Source organism: Lissotriton helveticus, chromosome 3_2 (assembly GCF_964261635.1).
Source record: "Lissotriton helveticus chromosome 3_2, aLisHel1.1, whole genome shotgun sequence".
NCBI lineage: Eukaryota > Metazoa > Chordata > Amphibia > Caudata > Salamandridae > Lissotriton > Lissotriton helveticus.
Genome location: NC_136062.1, coordinates 21745041 through 21757982, shown reverse-complemented (window position 1 = coordinate 21757982; position 12942 = coordinate 21745041). Strand labels below are relative to the sequence as shown.

The window sequence follows — 12942 nt, the reverse complement described above, 5'->3', positions numbered from 1 at the left end:
CCAAAACGAAGAACAGCCGGTTATACGGCTGCTTTATCGACATTAGAGCCGCCTTTGACCGAGTTAGTAGGGGGAGACTTTGGGCAAAACTCAAGAAGTGGGGGCTGTCAACAAACCTTCTCAACTCTCTAATGCTCCTCTACACGGACACTTGGGCAATGGCCAAACAAGGACAGGGCACAAGTCTCACGTAAAAAATTCCAACTGAAGACGGACTGAAACAGGGCTGTGTCCTGGCTCCTTGCTTATTTAATCTATACCTCGCCGATCTAGGGAAAAAACTTGGTCAAGTTGTAAGTCATGCTCCGAATCTTTGCAACACCCCAATGCCAATTATTCAGTTTGCAGACGACATTGTCCTTTTAAGCCAAACTCCAATCGGGCTGCAAAAGCTGATAAATGCTCTACAACTCTACTTAGACGAAGAAAATCTGGAACTTAATAGAGACAAGACAAAAGTAATACGTCTTGTAGAGCGAAAATCAATTAAATACAATTGGACATGTAACCACCTTGCAATAGGGGAACAGCCGCACTATCGGTATCTGGGGGTCACCATCGGCAAAGATAATTCACAAAAACAACACTCTGCGGTGTTAAAAGCTAAGTCCCAGACGTTAATCTATGGATACAGGCGTCTCTTGAAAAACTGGATGGTCCAAATGATACCCATCTTTTAAAAGTAATGGCCGCTCAGGTTTTACCCACATTATCGTATGGGCTGGTAACATGGCTTGGAGGGGAGATTGGTCTACTAAATACTCTACAAAACAAAATTTATAAAGAAGTATTCAAACTGCCTAAATGCTCCTCACCAGCGCAGGTGAGATTAGAATTCGGGCTTCAGAATCAAATCTTCAGGGCCAAGTCAACATTTGTTAAATTTTGCCACAAACTTCGTGCCGCCAACCCAGACACTCTAAATAATCTTTGTTGGCAAGCAATTAATACAGATCCCACTCAGCCCTGGGCCATTCATTTGGAGAAATGCCTTGTGGACTTTGATCTGCAAGTAACATGGAATAAAAAAGTTGATCAAGCCAGTTTCTGCAAAATAGTAAATTCTATTGCTAGAAGGAAGTCTGTTCTAGAAGACAAACAAACATTGTCCCATCGACGTCATGCCTGGTCAGTAATTTCTTCTTACTCACTCCAACAACCTCAGGCCTATTTGGCAACCCATTTTAGCCACTATTTAAAAAAATACCTTATCAACCTCCGTATGGGCCTTCACGAATCTAAGGATTTACTACCTTCCTGGAAACCCCAAGATGATTGCCCAAAATGTCGACTCTGCGGATATCATACTGAATCTCTAGTTCATTTGTTTTGTGTATGTCCATCCCTTATGGTATCTAGAAGACGCTTTATACGGGACATATTGAACAACCTGAAAATAAGAACATGTCGCCAGGCCGTTATTTTCTGGCTGGGAGGTTCATCTCCAATCCTGACCTGCCGGGGTCTCAAATTTATGATGGAAATTAGAAAGCAGCTACAGGCCTCCCAATGATCATTTTACATATTGCCTTGCCCCTACCCTCTTTGCTAGTAAACCCCTGCCCACTCTATAAATCCTTATCCTGTAAGAGGGGGCGGGTTTCGAGTAGAGCTCTAGTTTTAACTCTTTTTTAAACTGTTATCTTCTTGTTTTTTATAATGTAACCTGCGTTGCAAACACTGGTTAATCTTACCTTTCTTATTTTAAGGATTTTTATTAATTCAACAATAAACATATTTTGTATTTGTATTATACAGACATTAGACGTGGACCCGGGAGGTAGATATGTAGTGGCACACAGCCGCAGGTGCCCCTTCTGTGTGAGGCTGGTGATAATATATGGACCTAATTATGATGAGCCACAATTCTATTGAAATCTGCATAACAAAATTGCTACGTACACTGATGCCCACACTCGGGGGGGGGGATGGGCGATTTCAATTGTGTGCAATCCCCTGAGCTAGATAGGTCAAGAGGGCCAGCCCGTCAATGTTCAGCTAAGGCCATGGCAGATGATCTACAAGATGTATGGCGGCAATGTCACCCCCAGGGGAGAGAGTATACTCATTACTCCTGTCTACGATATCCATACGCGTATTGACTATTGATATGCCTCACGAGAACTGATCCCACACATAGCAGATTGCAAGCACCTGGCCTGTGCATTTTCAGATCCCTTCTCAGTGGGAATACAGATAAAAATAGATTAAATATTATGCAGGGTCCGGATGTAGTGCTTCCCACAGTACTCGCTGATGGATACGGCGTTTAGGGAAGAGCTCTCAAAGGAAATAGAGCACTATTTCAATAGCAACCTTGGCAGCGTCCCTAAGAAGGCAACTATCTGGGAAGCATTTAAGAGCTATATTTGCGGGGTGGTCATATCGAAACACTCTGGGGTGCTACGTTCCATTAGGGGAAGACTACAAAAATTAGAAGCGGGAATAGCAAAGCTAGATAAGGAAACTCCGAGAATCTTCCCTCCGGAGGTGCTGGGCCTCACTAATGAGGAGCAAGATAGACCAATACAACAAAGAGGCGCTAGCAGAGGTGAACCACCTGGACAAGTATGCAAATGCTAGGGTATAAGGGAAGGCGAAAGATCCAGCACCACCCTGGCAGCACTGACCCGGCCACAAAAGGTGCAAATGAAGAATAAAAATAATGGACGGCCAATGAGTGTCGATACACGACGTGACAAAAATAGCAGATAGAGTTTGTGAGTATTATACAGAACTATATACATCCCGTCCCCAGAGTGCGGAGGAAACGGCAGAAGAATACTTAGCATACATTAAAATGAGCTGGTTAACAAACGCACACAGGGAGAGGCTTCTGGCCCCCCTACTCCAGACTGAGATTATTACCGCGCTAAAAAATATGCCAAGCAAAAAAGCACCGGGCTCGGATGGGCTCACTGTTGCCTTTTACAAGGAGTATCAGGACCAGCTAATACCGCACCTAGTAAACCTATTTGAAGAAATGGCCAGGGACAGTGTTTTGCCCCCAACAATGACGGAAGCAATATTAATGACATTGCTAAAGCCAGGTAAACCTACTGAACAGTGTTCATCGTATAGGCCTTTGTCTTTGCTGAACACTGACACGAAATTATGCGCAAAGGTGCTGGCAAACAGACTTGCTCCTCTGCTCCCCTCAGTCGCAGCCCTTGAACCTAGTCGTAGCCCCTGAACAATAAGGATTCGACCCGGGTCGGTCGCTTACTAGTTATTTGCTAATTATATTTTGCACAATTTATCGCCTTGATCCAACAATCAGAGCTGCTCCAGTATTTTTGGGTGCCGAAAAAGCTATCAATTCAGTGGAGTGGGGGTTCTTGATGGCAGTGTTTAGACGAATAGGGGCTGGGGAGGTGTTCATTCAACTTGTCCAGGTGCTATATGCAGAGCCTACGGCGGGGATATAACTGAATGGACTGTTTTCTCGCTCCATAAAGATTACCAGAGGTACCAGACAGGGATGCCCCCTCTGCCCCCTTTTGTATGCTCTAACAGTAGAACCACTGAGATGGGTCCTTTGGGAGGACCATGCCCACCGTTGTTTAAGGTTCCCTCTATACACACTAATAATATCAGCATACACAGACGAAACGGTATTATATGTGCGTAATCGTGAACGGACCCCAACACCTATTCTACAGGAGGTGGAGCGATTCGAGCAACAATCAGGCCTTGGAATAAACTGGAATAAGTCACTAGTGTATCCACTAACTGTAAATATCACCCCACACCAGGAGGATTATCCAATAGCATGGACTACAGATGCCATGCGATACCTGGGAGTGCAGATCCATACAGACCCGGAAGTGGTGGTTCATGAGAACTATGGCTGGGCCATACAGAAACTCGTTGATGTCATCGAGAGGTGGATTAGGCTACCGTTGTCCATATTGGGGCGCATATTGCTCATAAAAATGATCGTTCTCCCAAGACGGTTGTTTTACTTTGTAAATATCCCAATGCCATTACCAAAAAAAATTCCGCACGTTGCTCACCCTAATGATCAGGCTGGCTTGAGCTGGAAAGCAACCGCGAGTGCAATGGGAGACACTGACGAAATGATACGCAACTGGGGGGCTAAATGCGCCAGATTTTGATATATACTACTGTGCAGCGCAACGGTTGTTCCTGATCTTCTTGAGAACTATGGGCAGGAGTTGCATGGGTGGTAAGGAAGTCTGAGCTCCACTCGAGACAAAAATCATCTGAGTGAAAGCCGCCTTGGAAACTCCATCGCACAAAACTCATGGCATTGCGCATTCTCTGCGGAGGCGAACAGATTTAACCAAGGCTCTCCCCACTGCTCAAAGAGACCTTGTGCCACCTCCAGGTGGAGATGCCATTTGTGATCCCCTAGGCATCGACGGCTGAGTTTGTCCCCCCTGGTGTTCAGGGAACCTGCCAGGTGTTGAACCACCAGGGATATGCCCTGCTATCTCAACCATGTCCAGAGACGAAGGGCCTCCTGGTAAAGGGTCCATGATCACACCCTGCCCTGTTTGATGCAGTACCATATGGCGGTGGCGTTGTCCATGAACACCTGCGCTAGCCTTCCCTTGATGGAGGGTAGAAAGGCTTTCAGTGCTAGTCGGATCACATGGAGCTCCAGCATGTTGATGTAGAGTCTGACTTCTGATCTCCCCCTCTCCCAGGTGGTCGGCCCATCCCAGGAATGATGCATATGCCACTAGTGTGAGATCTGATTGGGGAAGGGAGAGGAGTCCACCTCAGACCCAATTGCGGTATGTTAGCCTCCACTGCAGGACGTTTGCAGTTCCCCCTGAGATCTGGACCATGTTGGAGAGATTCTGCTAATGCTGTGTCCACTGGAACTTCAGGTCCCCCAGCAGAGCCCGCATAGGACATCTGGTATGTGTCATAGAAATCACTTTAAGGTAACTGTTCCCATAGAGGATACAGAACGCCTGTATTATTGAGTTTTAGTCTTGTGACATGCTCACTTTTTATTTTAGAGAATATGGATTGCCAGTCGATTTTTGATTGAATCGATTCTGAAGTCATAACAGGATTGTTTGAAAAAGTGTGCTGATTTCTAAAAAAGAATAAAATTGTTGAGATATAACTGTTCCAATGTATAATATTGTCAGTTTTGCCTATTTCAGCATGAATTTGTATTCATTGTTCAGATTAGGTCTATGTTAAAATGATTCTATTGCACACAAATGGCTGCTTGCAACACACGGGTTATCTGTTATGATTCTTAGGGGGTCACTGCCATATGCTCATGCTTGTTGTCCTGAGGAAGGTCTTAAGGAGTCACACAACGAAAAGACCGAAACGTCGACTACTCTGTCCATTTCCCCATCTGCTATTAATTATACAAGTGACCTTTAGTTTAGGAAAAATAAGAGTCACTTGTTTTTTGATTGATTAGATTGGATTGGACTTTATGTACAGATGAATTATAGGAATAATGTGTGATTTCTTTTTCATTTGTAAGCATCATGATCAGTTTTTAACTGTTTAATGTACCCTTAAAAAACATATATAAAAGAAATATTTTTTGATAAAAAAGATTTCCCGTGCTGTTTTCTTCATTCAATATTGTCTAATTGACAGACCGACAAATCCAATTGAGATCAGATATCAATTTTACTTGAACAGACTAATGTTTAGAATTAAGATCGAAGTCTGGAATATGCTAATTACTTTTTCAAATAAATTCCCTTGCTGGCACCATTAAAATTGACATTATTTGCCCAAGCCCGCAGGGGTATATTGGGTTTCCCACCCTTCTATAGCTTTTCATTTACATTAGAACATCTTTTCTCCTGCTCCTTAATCACCAGCTCCCGCAACAACTTCCCGTGCCAAGTCCTCGCATACACTCCTTACATGAAATGATCTATCCAACTTATGCCACCGCCAACCAGTTCCACCTGTTATTCGTGAAGCTGGTAGCCTGCATTCCTTTATGTGAAACGCTGTTGCGTGACATGACTAGAGCAAGCCAGGCGCTTGAGAAATATTTCCCATTTCTTTGGAGCGATGCTTGAGTACTGCGAGACCTTCACAAACATATTATTTTTGATTACGTACTGCTGCCATTGGAATTTCGTGTCTTTAAGAGATGCCTTTGTGGTGGTGTGCTTTTTGCTTCTGAGGCGAGCACTGTTGGATGTAACTGAAACAGTTACATTACCTACAGAAAATGTTCTATTCTTTCCGTTCGCTGGAGGGTTATACCTCCCTTTAGCTGGCAAGCATGCCTTTCATTGAATGGTAATAGCAGAGGCATTCAAGTTGGTTAAGCAGCGAGCCTCAGGGGAAGCATAGCAGATGCTGGAGAGAGGGAATTGGAAGGCAGCCTCTGCTTGCACAAAATGTGGTTTTCAGCACAGGGTGTTTGTACGGTTGTCAGAGAATAAACTTGGTCCCTTCACTCCATGTTTCACGAATTCCTCTCTGGCCCCCTCTACTAACCCTCGCCACCTCCCCAGTTCTGCATTCCTAGCTAATGAGTGAATGAAATTGAACTAAGGAAACCCTGTGTTCAAAAAGGAGGGAGAGAATGATCCAGAGGGATCAATAGGGGCGTAATTACCACTCACGTGGAGCGGAAGGTCCAGCCGCGGTATGTGCCCTCAGTCAGTATTATTAACAAAAAAATAGGACAATGCTGTTCCTCGGGAAGAAAGGATAGTGTGATGCACTGGTCAAAGGAAAGAGTGGTGGTTAAAAGGTATTAGCCTCCCACTGGGTATCCATTGTGTTGGATATGTTTGCCTCACACACCCTTGCAGGTGTCATGCTTCATCATAGGCGTTGCTCATCGTTGGGTAGGCGGTGCAATTCCCGACGGGCTCACCTCAAAGAGGGGCTCTTTAGCGGAGATCTTTTGAATCCAACTGCCTATGGGTGAAGTGTGGGTATGGGGCCAGAGGGGTTGTAGACTTGTATGTGGGTTAAAATGTAACGTGGGGTACCAGAGACTACTTTATTCGGGTGGTCCCTCGTTACAATTAAAAGGTGAAGCTAGACTAGGCTTACTGGAAAATAATGTTTCCTTGTTCTAGACTAGGCTAGGAAGTATAAAAACAGTTGACATGTTTCTCGCTATGTAACAATGACTTGCGATTCGTCAGGACCTATATGGTATAGTCTACAAAACAATATGTTCTTGTGTCTATATCAAACTGTGTTGCTCATTATCAATGTATGGGAAGAATTTTTTTTACCTCAATGGTGCTGTTCCTTGCCTAAAGGTCAAGAATTATTCGCCCCATCAATACTCGGCGGGTTGTACAGCAGGAAAGGTGCCTCTGAATTATAGGCTACAACTTTCCGTGTAGTAGGCCAGTGTCCTACCCCTCATTCCGCCGAGATCGGGCCCCATACCCACACTTCACCCATAGGCAGTTGGATTCAAAAGATCTCCGCTAAAGAGCCACTCTTTGAGGTGAGCCCGTTGGGAATTGCACCGCCTACCCAACGAGGAGCAACGCCTATGATGAAGCATGACACCTGCAAGGGTGTGTGAGGCAAACATATCCAACACAATGGATACCCAGTGGGAGGCTAATACCTTTTAACCACCACTCTTTCCTTTGACCAGTGCATCACACTAAGGAAACCCTCCCACAGGAAGTATAACATCCAGAGATGGCGTTCATGTTTAAAAGATGGGTGAAGGAATCATTTTTTCTGTTTAAAACGTGGCTAACAGGGTTTTAAAAATAAATAAATAAAACCACGTTAAAATGATTTGACATTTCCACATGTGTTTTCGCATAACTGTTTATAAACAAGCTCTCGGCTTTGGCAAAGGCAGTCGCTTGTTTATAACTGCATCGCGCTTTCACTTTAAGTGAAAGCGCGATGCAAAAATAAAAACACGCCTGCCTTTGCCAAAGCCGTATGATAACAAAAAAGTGCGTAGCGGCTAATTAGGAGACACTGTCTCCCGCCACTAGTTAAAGATGCAATCTAGTGGGTGGAGCCAAAAGTAGACAGTGTGGTAACCAGGAGGGACTAAAAACCCTCTTGGACAATCAGAACACCTAGTTTTGCATAATTGGTGACGCAAAATGACGCGCACCAATGCAAAACACGGGCAGAGCAGAAAGCAAGCTTCTGGAATTGTATAGATTCCAAGAAGCCCTCGTATGACGAGAGCAGCGCATGCGCTGCTTTCGTCAGGCAGAGACGTAAAAACAGGGGTCAAAAAGAGATAATACACCCTGTTATATAAAACTGAGTCAGGTAAGTGGTTGGTGCTTTCTCTGAACAGTCGTTTAGAACCACTCCTACATGTTAACCCAACCTGTAATAGTAAATAAAAAGACTTGCGGTAAAGGGGTGGTGATGGGTGGTATCATTAGACATGATTCACATTTAGTTAGAAACCTAAATCATATGAAGAACTGTACATAAATTGAGATATAGTGCGTACATGCAAAAGCATAGCATGATGGTGCTTTCAAGTATCATAGTAAAGCGTTATAGAGATGCGTTGCAAAGAATTTACCAGAACTACCCCATGACTTAAGGGTGCCGTGGATCATACATGATGGTAGTGAAAAATGCTCAGCGCTTACCCTAAACAGTACACAGGGAAGTCTCATCGGGGAAAGCAGGCGTCTGAATAGGTTACCTAGGTTGAGCAAGCAAACTGAAAATGTATTGCGGTGTAAGGGGCCACATATCTTTTGTGGTCTCACTAGTAGCTAGCGGTGAGTGGAGTAAAGGTTCTAGTACTCACATTGACCTTCTGCAGTATTGCATTCAAACCTGCCCTCATTTGCTCACCGCAGGAGTGGGAGTGGCAGGAGGGGCCGGTTTAAAAGGAGGAAAGAAGTAAAGTAAACGGACGAAGTCCCCGCAACGGGATGAGTGGCGGAAGTGACGTGACCTGGAGGAGTCACAGGGCCGCTCACTGTTGATTTTGGCGGCCATCTTGGAAAAGGCTAGAATCGCCAGTATGATAACATCGTGAATGGCTGGTTATAAAAAAAGGGGGCTGTTAATATAAGACAAGTTGAGATCTTTCCACATGGAGTTTTCAAAACTCCGTTTCTACGTGGAACAAAACCGCATTTGCCATGCGGTTGACACCGGCATGATAACATAGTGAATGGTTGGATTACATTTAAAAAAAGGGGGTTGGTGAAAATAGATGATATCCCCGCCTGAATGTTTGGCACAATGGGTAATTATTGTTAGTGCTCGCGGCCATCTTGGAAAGGCTCATATTATAACGGTGTCACATAAATATGTATTCCCATACCGTAAGAAGGGGGGATAAAGTCTCTGTGGGGTTTTTGAGAGACTGTGTGTCACACTTCTAGTAATTGTATTCATGTGCCCTCTCTTGCATATTAAAGTGCGGAGGTTGAAGTGCCTGAGTTAGCATTCCGATGGATTTGAGGTTTTCGTAATAAATTCGCCCCATGATATATCATTGTTGAGACCTTGCGTGTGTGACCTCAATCGAAGCACCCACCGTGGTTCATATGCAAAGAGGGGGATGGCTGCCCACTGCCGATTGCTTTCAATGATGGTCAAACGTAGGCTGTTGGGCGTGTGGTTGAGCTCTGAGAAATGCGAACACATCTTGGTATTGTTATTTTTGTAGCGTATCATGCTGCGGTGTTCACTGATTCGTGCCTTTATAAGTCTTGTAGTCATGCTCACATAGTGGAGATGGCATGGGCATGTAATCAAGTAAACACAGTTTCTGGTTTTGTAATTAGTGTGTTGTCTCTGCTCCCATGGGTTTTGAAGGCCCAGGTCTATACTCTTCATGGTTTCTGTGAATGAACATACTGGGCATGAGCCGCACTGGCGCCTAAGCAGCCCCCAACTAACAGCACCCTAGCCCCATTGGCTAACATTGGGCCTCATTACCCACCCGCCCTAGTGTCGCTGGTGGTGCGATTTGAGTGCCTAACTGAACCTTGTTTCTAAATCCCAAAAGCTATCCTTGCAGGTCGTTTACTTACCTGCAAACCGATACCCTTCTTTTCTTCCATAGGAGCCCATGTTATGATTTTCCTCCAAAAGTATTTTAAGAGTTATACTGGCTTTTGTATTTTAACCAAAGTATTTTGCTATAAACCTAAAACTGTTGTACTTACCTGCATTTTGTAAGACCCATTGTGTGATTTCAAGGCATATTACCCCAAGTAGTCAAAGTAAGTGAATAATAAGTAGTTAACAGTACTTTCTATGTATTCTAAACAGTCTTGAAAGTCAATACAAACCAGTAACGATTCCAATTCCATTCACAATTGCATTTCCTTGTAAGGTTTTGAATTTAAAAGTGTATTCTACCTGCTGGTGCAAAGTCCTGCTTGGTTCTAGAAAAACCTTTTTTGTACTTACCAAATTGGTCTGGATTCTGTCTCGGAGTGTGTGCCATCAGTATTAATTGAGTGAATGCAATAAATGCTTAACACACCCTCCTGATAAGCCTATCTACTCGACCAGACTATCACAAATAGAGCTGTTAGTGTTTATCTAATTTAGCCTCAGTTATTCCTCTGGGATCCACTTGACTCTGCACAGTGTACCTTACTTTGGTATAGGATGTACAGAGCCAGCTTCCTACAATGAACCTAACAGACAAGCAGGGGCGATGTGTACTCTATATCTGGGCTATATTTTTATTTTAAATGGAGCAACGTTTAGTCTATTAAACTAAACAATTTTTTTTAATTAACAGACTCATATTTAAAGGTGCTCTCAAATGTGATAATGAAGACAAAGGCGAGTCAGTGAAATAAAATGTTTGCCTAGGATCACACAATTTGAGACAAATGTATCGCTCAAGCACATTATACTTAGGTTGAGTAGATTACTCAAGTCATTAGACCTGCAGGTCTGGTAATATGTTTCTGATTGTTTTAGGCCCATTACAGCACCACAAGAAGAATTGTTTATGCCGGGGCAAACGTCTCGCAAGCTTCACAAACTTTTAAATTTTCTGGCTAATGTTCCCAAGGACCACACTCAATCAGTAAGTAGTGGCATTTCTCAGTATGGAAAAGGCCTTTGATAATATTGAGAGCAACCATTTCTCTTCTGTTCTGAAGGGCACCGGTTTCAGGGTCTAGATCATTGTTTGGATTAAGTTGCTTTATCAAGACCCAACTGCACAAGGCTGCACAGATCAAGTGATGTTGGAGGTTTGGTCGATGGGAAAAGGCACTACACACAACTGCACCTCCCCCCCATATGGTTTGCTTTGGGGATGGAACCACTGTCCCGCAGAGTGATGGTGGAAGGACTACACAGGATAGTCAAACTGGTTGGTACCGACATTAACTCACGACATGCAGATGATGTGCAGCTATATCATAGAGATGTGGATAGAAGTTTGCAGCCCATTATGGGAATAGTTGACCAATTTAATGTTAGGTCTGGCGGTCAATAAGATTAAGTCCTACTTGTTCCCCTTCACACCCATGGGATGAGAGACCCTGCTGAAATCCCAGAAATTCCCTCTTTAATGAGAGACAACTAACATAAAGCCCTCACAAACTTTCAGATCCGTAAAATCACAATATATACAACAGCAAAACAGCCTTTTGGAATGTATGAAACCCAATTTGCGATCCATTTCTAAAAGCAATTAGCTGGGGATGTGAATGGGGTATCTCCTTTATTGCAAGCCGCAATTGTATCTGTCAATTGGTTACGTCCCACTAACCGGTTATGCATTTAATCTTGACAACAACAAAAAATCAGTTCATGTTCATATTCTCTGCATACCTATTCTTAAGGCTTGAAGATAGTTTTTCCGCTTCTTCAAGAGCTTTTTTCACAGTAGATGGGCCAAAGAATTCCTGTTGATAAAACACATACAGGTTAACAACAGCATTTAAACAAAACAGTAGAAACAGCATCACAATAAACTACATACTGATGCAGATCGAACACCAACTACTCATGACTCTCACAGCCATAAAGCTAGTGTTAGGAATTTACCATTATACCAACAGACGCACTGCCCTGATTCTGCCTTCATTACTGTAAAATGCTTGTTTTCTCCCTCAAAGGCTTTCTGCACAATTTCCAACCAAATACTTTCCATGTTCCTTTACAAAGTTTAGCTTTTTCCTTTGCTGAATTCTCACATGTGCGAGTCCACACTTCTCAAAACATTTCAGAGCCGTTTACAACATTGGAGGTCGAGAGGCTACATTAAGGACAGATTCCACACTGCTTAACACACCCCTCTGTGAGAGCTGGACCACCAGAGTCAAGACTCCACTCGAACTCCAGCTTATCAAACTCATTGCTCGCGGGGGCACTACTTTACGAACTTCTCAAAGCCCACGAGCCCCCACTAACCTGGCGACAGAACACGGAATGGAAGAGTGCTCTGGGTATCCAGGTGCATCTAACGATAGTAAGACACTGGGGACGTTCTCGAGTGAGGCCTTCTCTAATAGGTTGATGGCAGTCTGGATGTTGATGTGGGATGGCCGTCTGGGAATGAGCCCACTCTGGTCTGGTTGTTCCAGCGTACGAAGCACGTCACTGAGGCGAGTGGCCAGGATGTTCCTGCAAAGCTTGGCATCAATGTTTACTTAGGTGATTGGAGGCACATCTTTTAACGGCTTCATTAGGGTTGGGTAGAACAGCGACCATGGCTGCGCCAATTGTTGGCGATACTTCATCTTCGGTAGCACAGAAAATGAATAAGGAAATGAGTTTTGGGACAAAGTGGAGAGCACATATTTTGTAGAATTGGGCTCTGAGGCCATCGGACCCAGGGTTTTTTTGGCTTTAGAGCTTTGATGGCTAATCTGACCTCTTCTAAGAGCACTGGGCTTTCCAGGAAGTCTCTATGAGCCTGTGCGAGGTTTGTGAGCCGAGCTTTCTGTAGGTATACTTTCCCACCTATTAGACTGTAGTAGAAGTTTTGGTAAAAGTTGGGAAATTCCTCCACTTTCT

At 43.9% G+C, this 12942-nt stretch overlaps 1 protein-coding gene across 1 annotated transcript in view; it reads right to left on the bottom strand.

Moving 5' to 3' along the window:
• The window catches only part of USP8 (ubiquitin specific peptidase 8), a 627337-nt gene that overhangs the window by 542656 nt on the left and 71739 nt on the right, over window positions 1–12942 (bottom strand). Inside the window, exon 3 of the mRNA XM_078684757.1 lies at window positions 11755–11828. Coding sequence (XP_078540883.1) covers window positions 11755–11828 — 74 coding nt within the window. The remainder of the gene's footprint in view (window positions 1–11754; window positions 11829–12942) is intronic.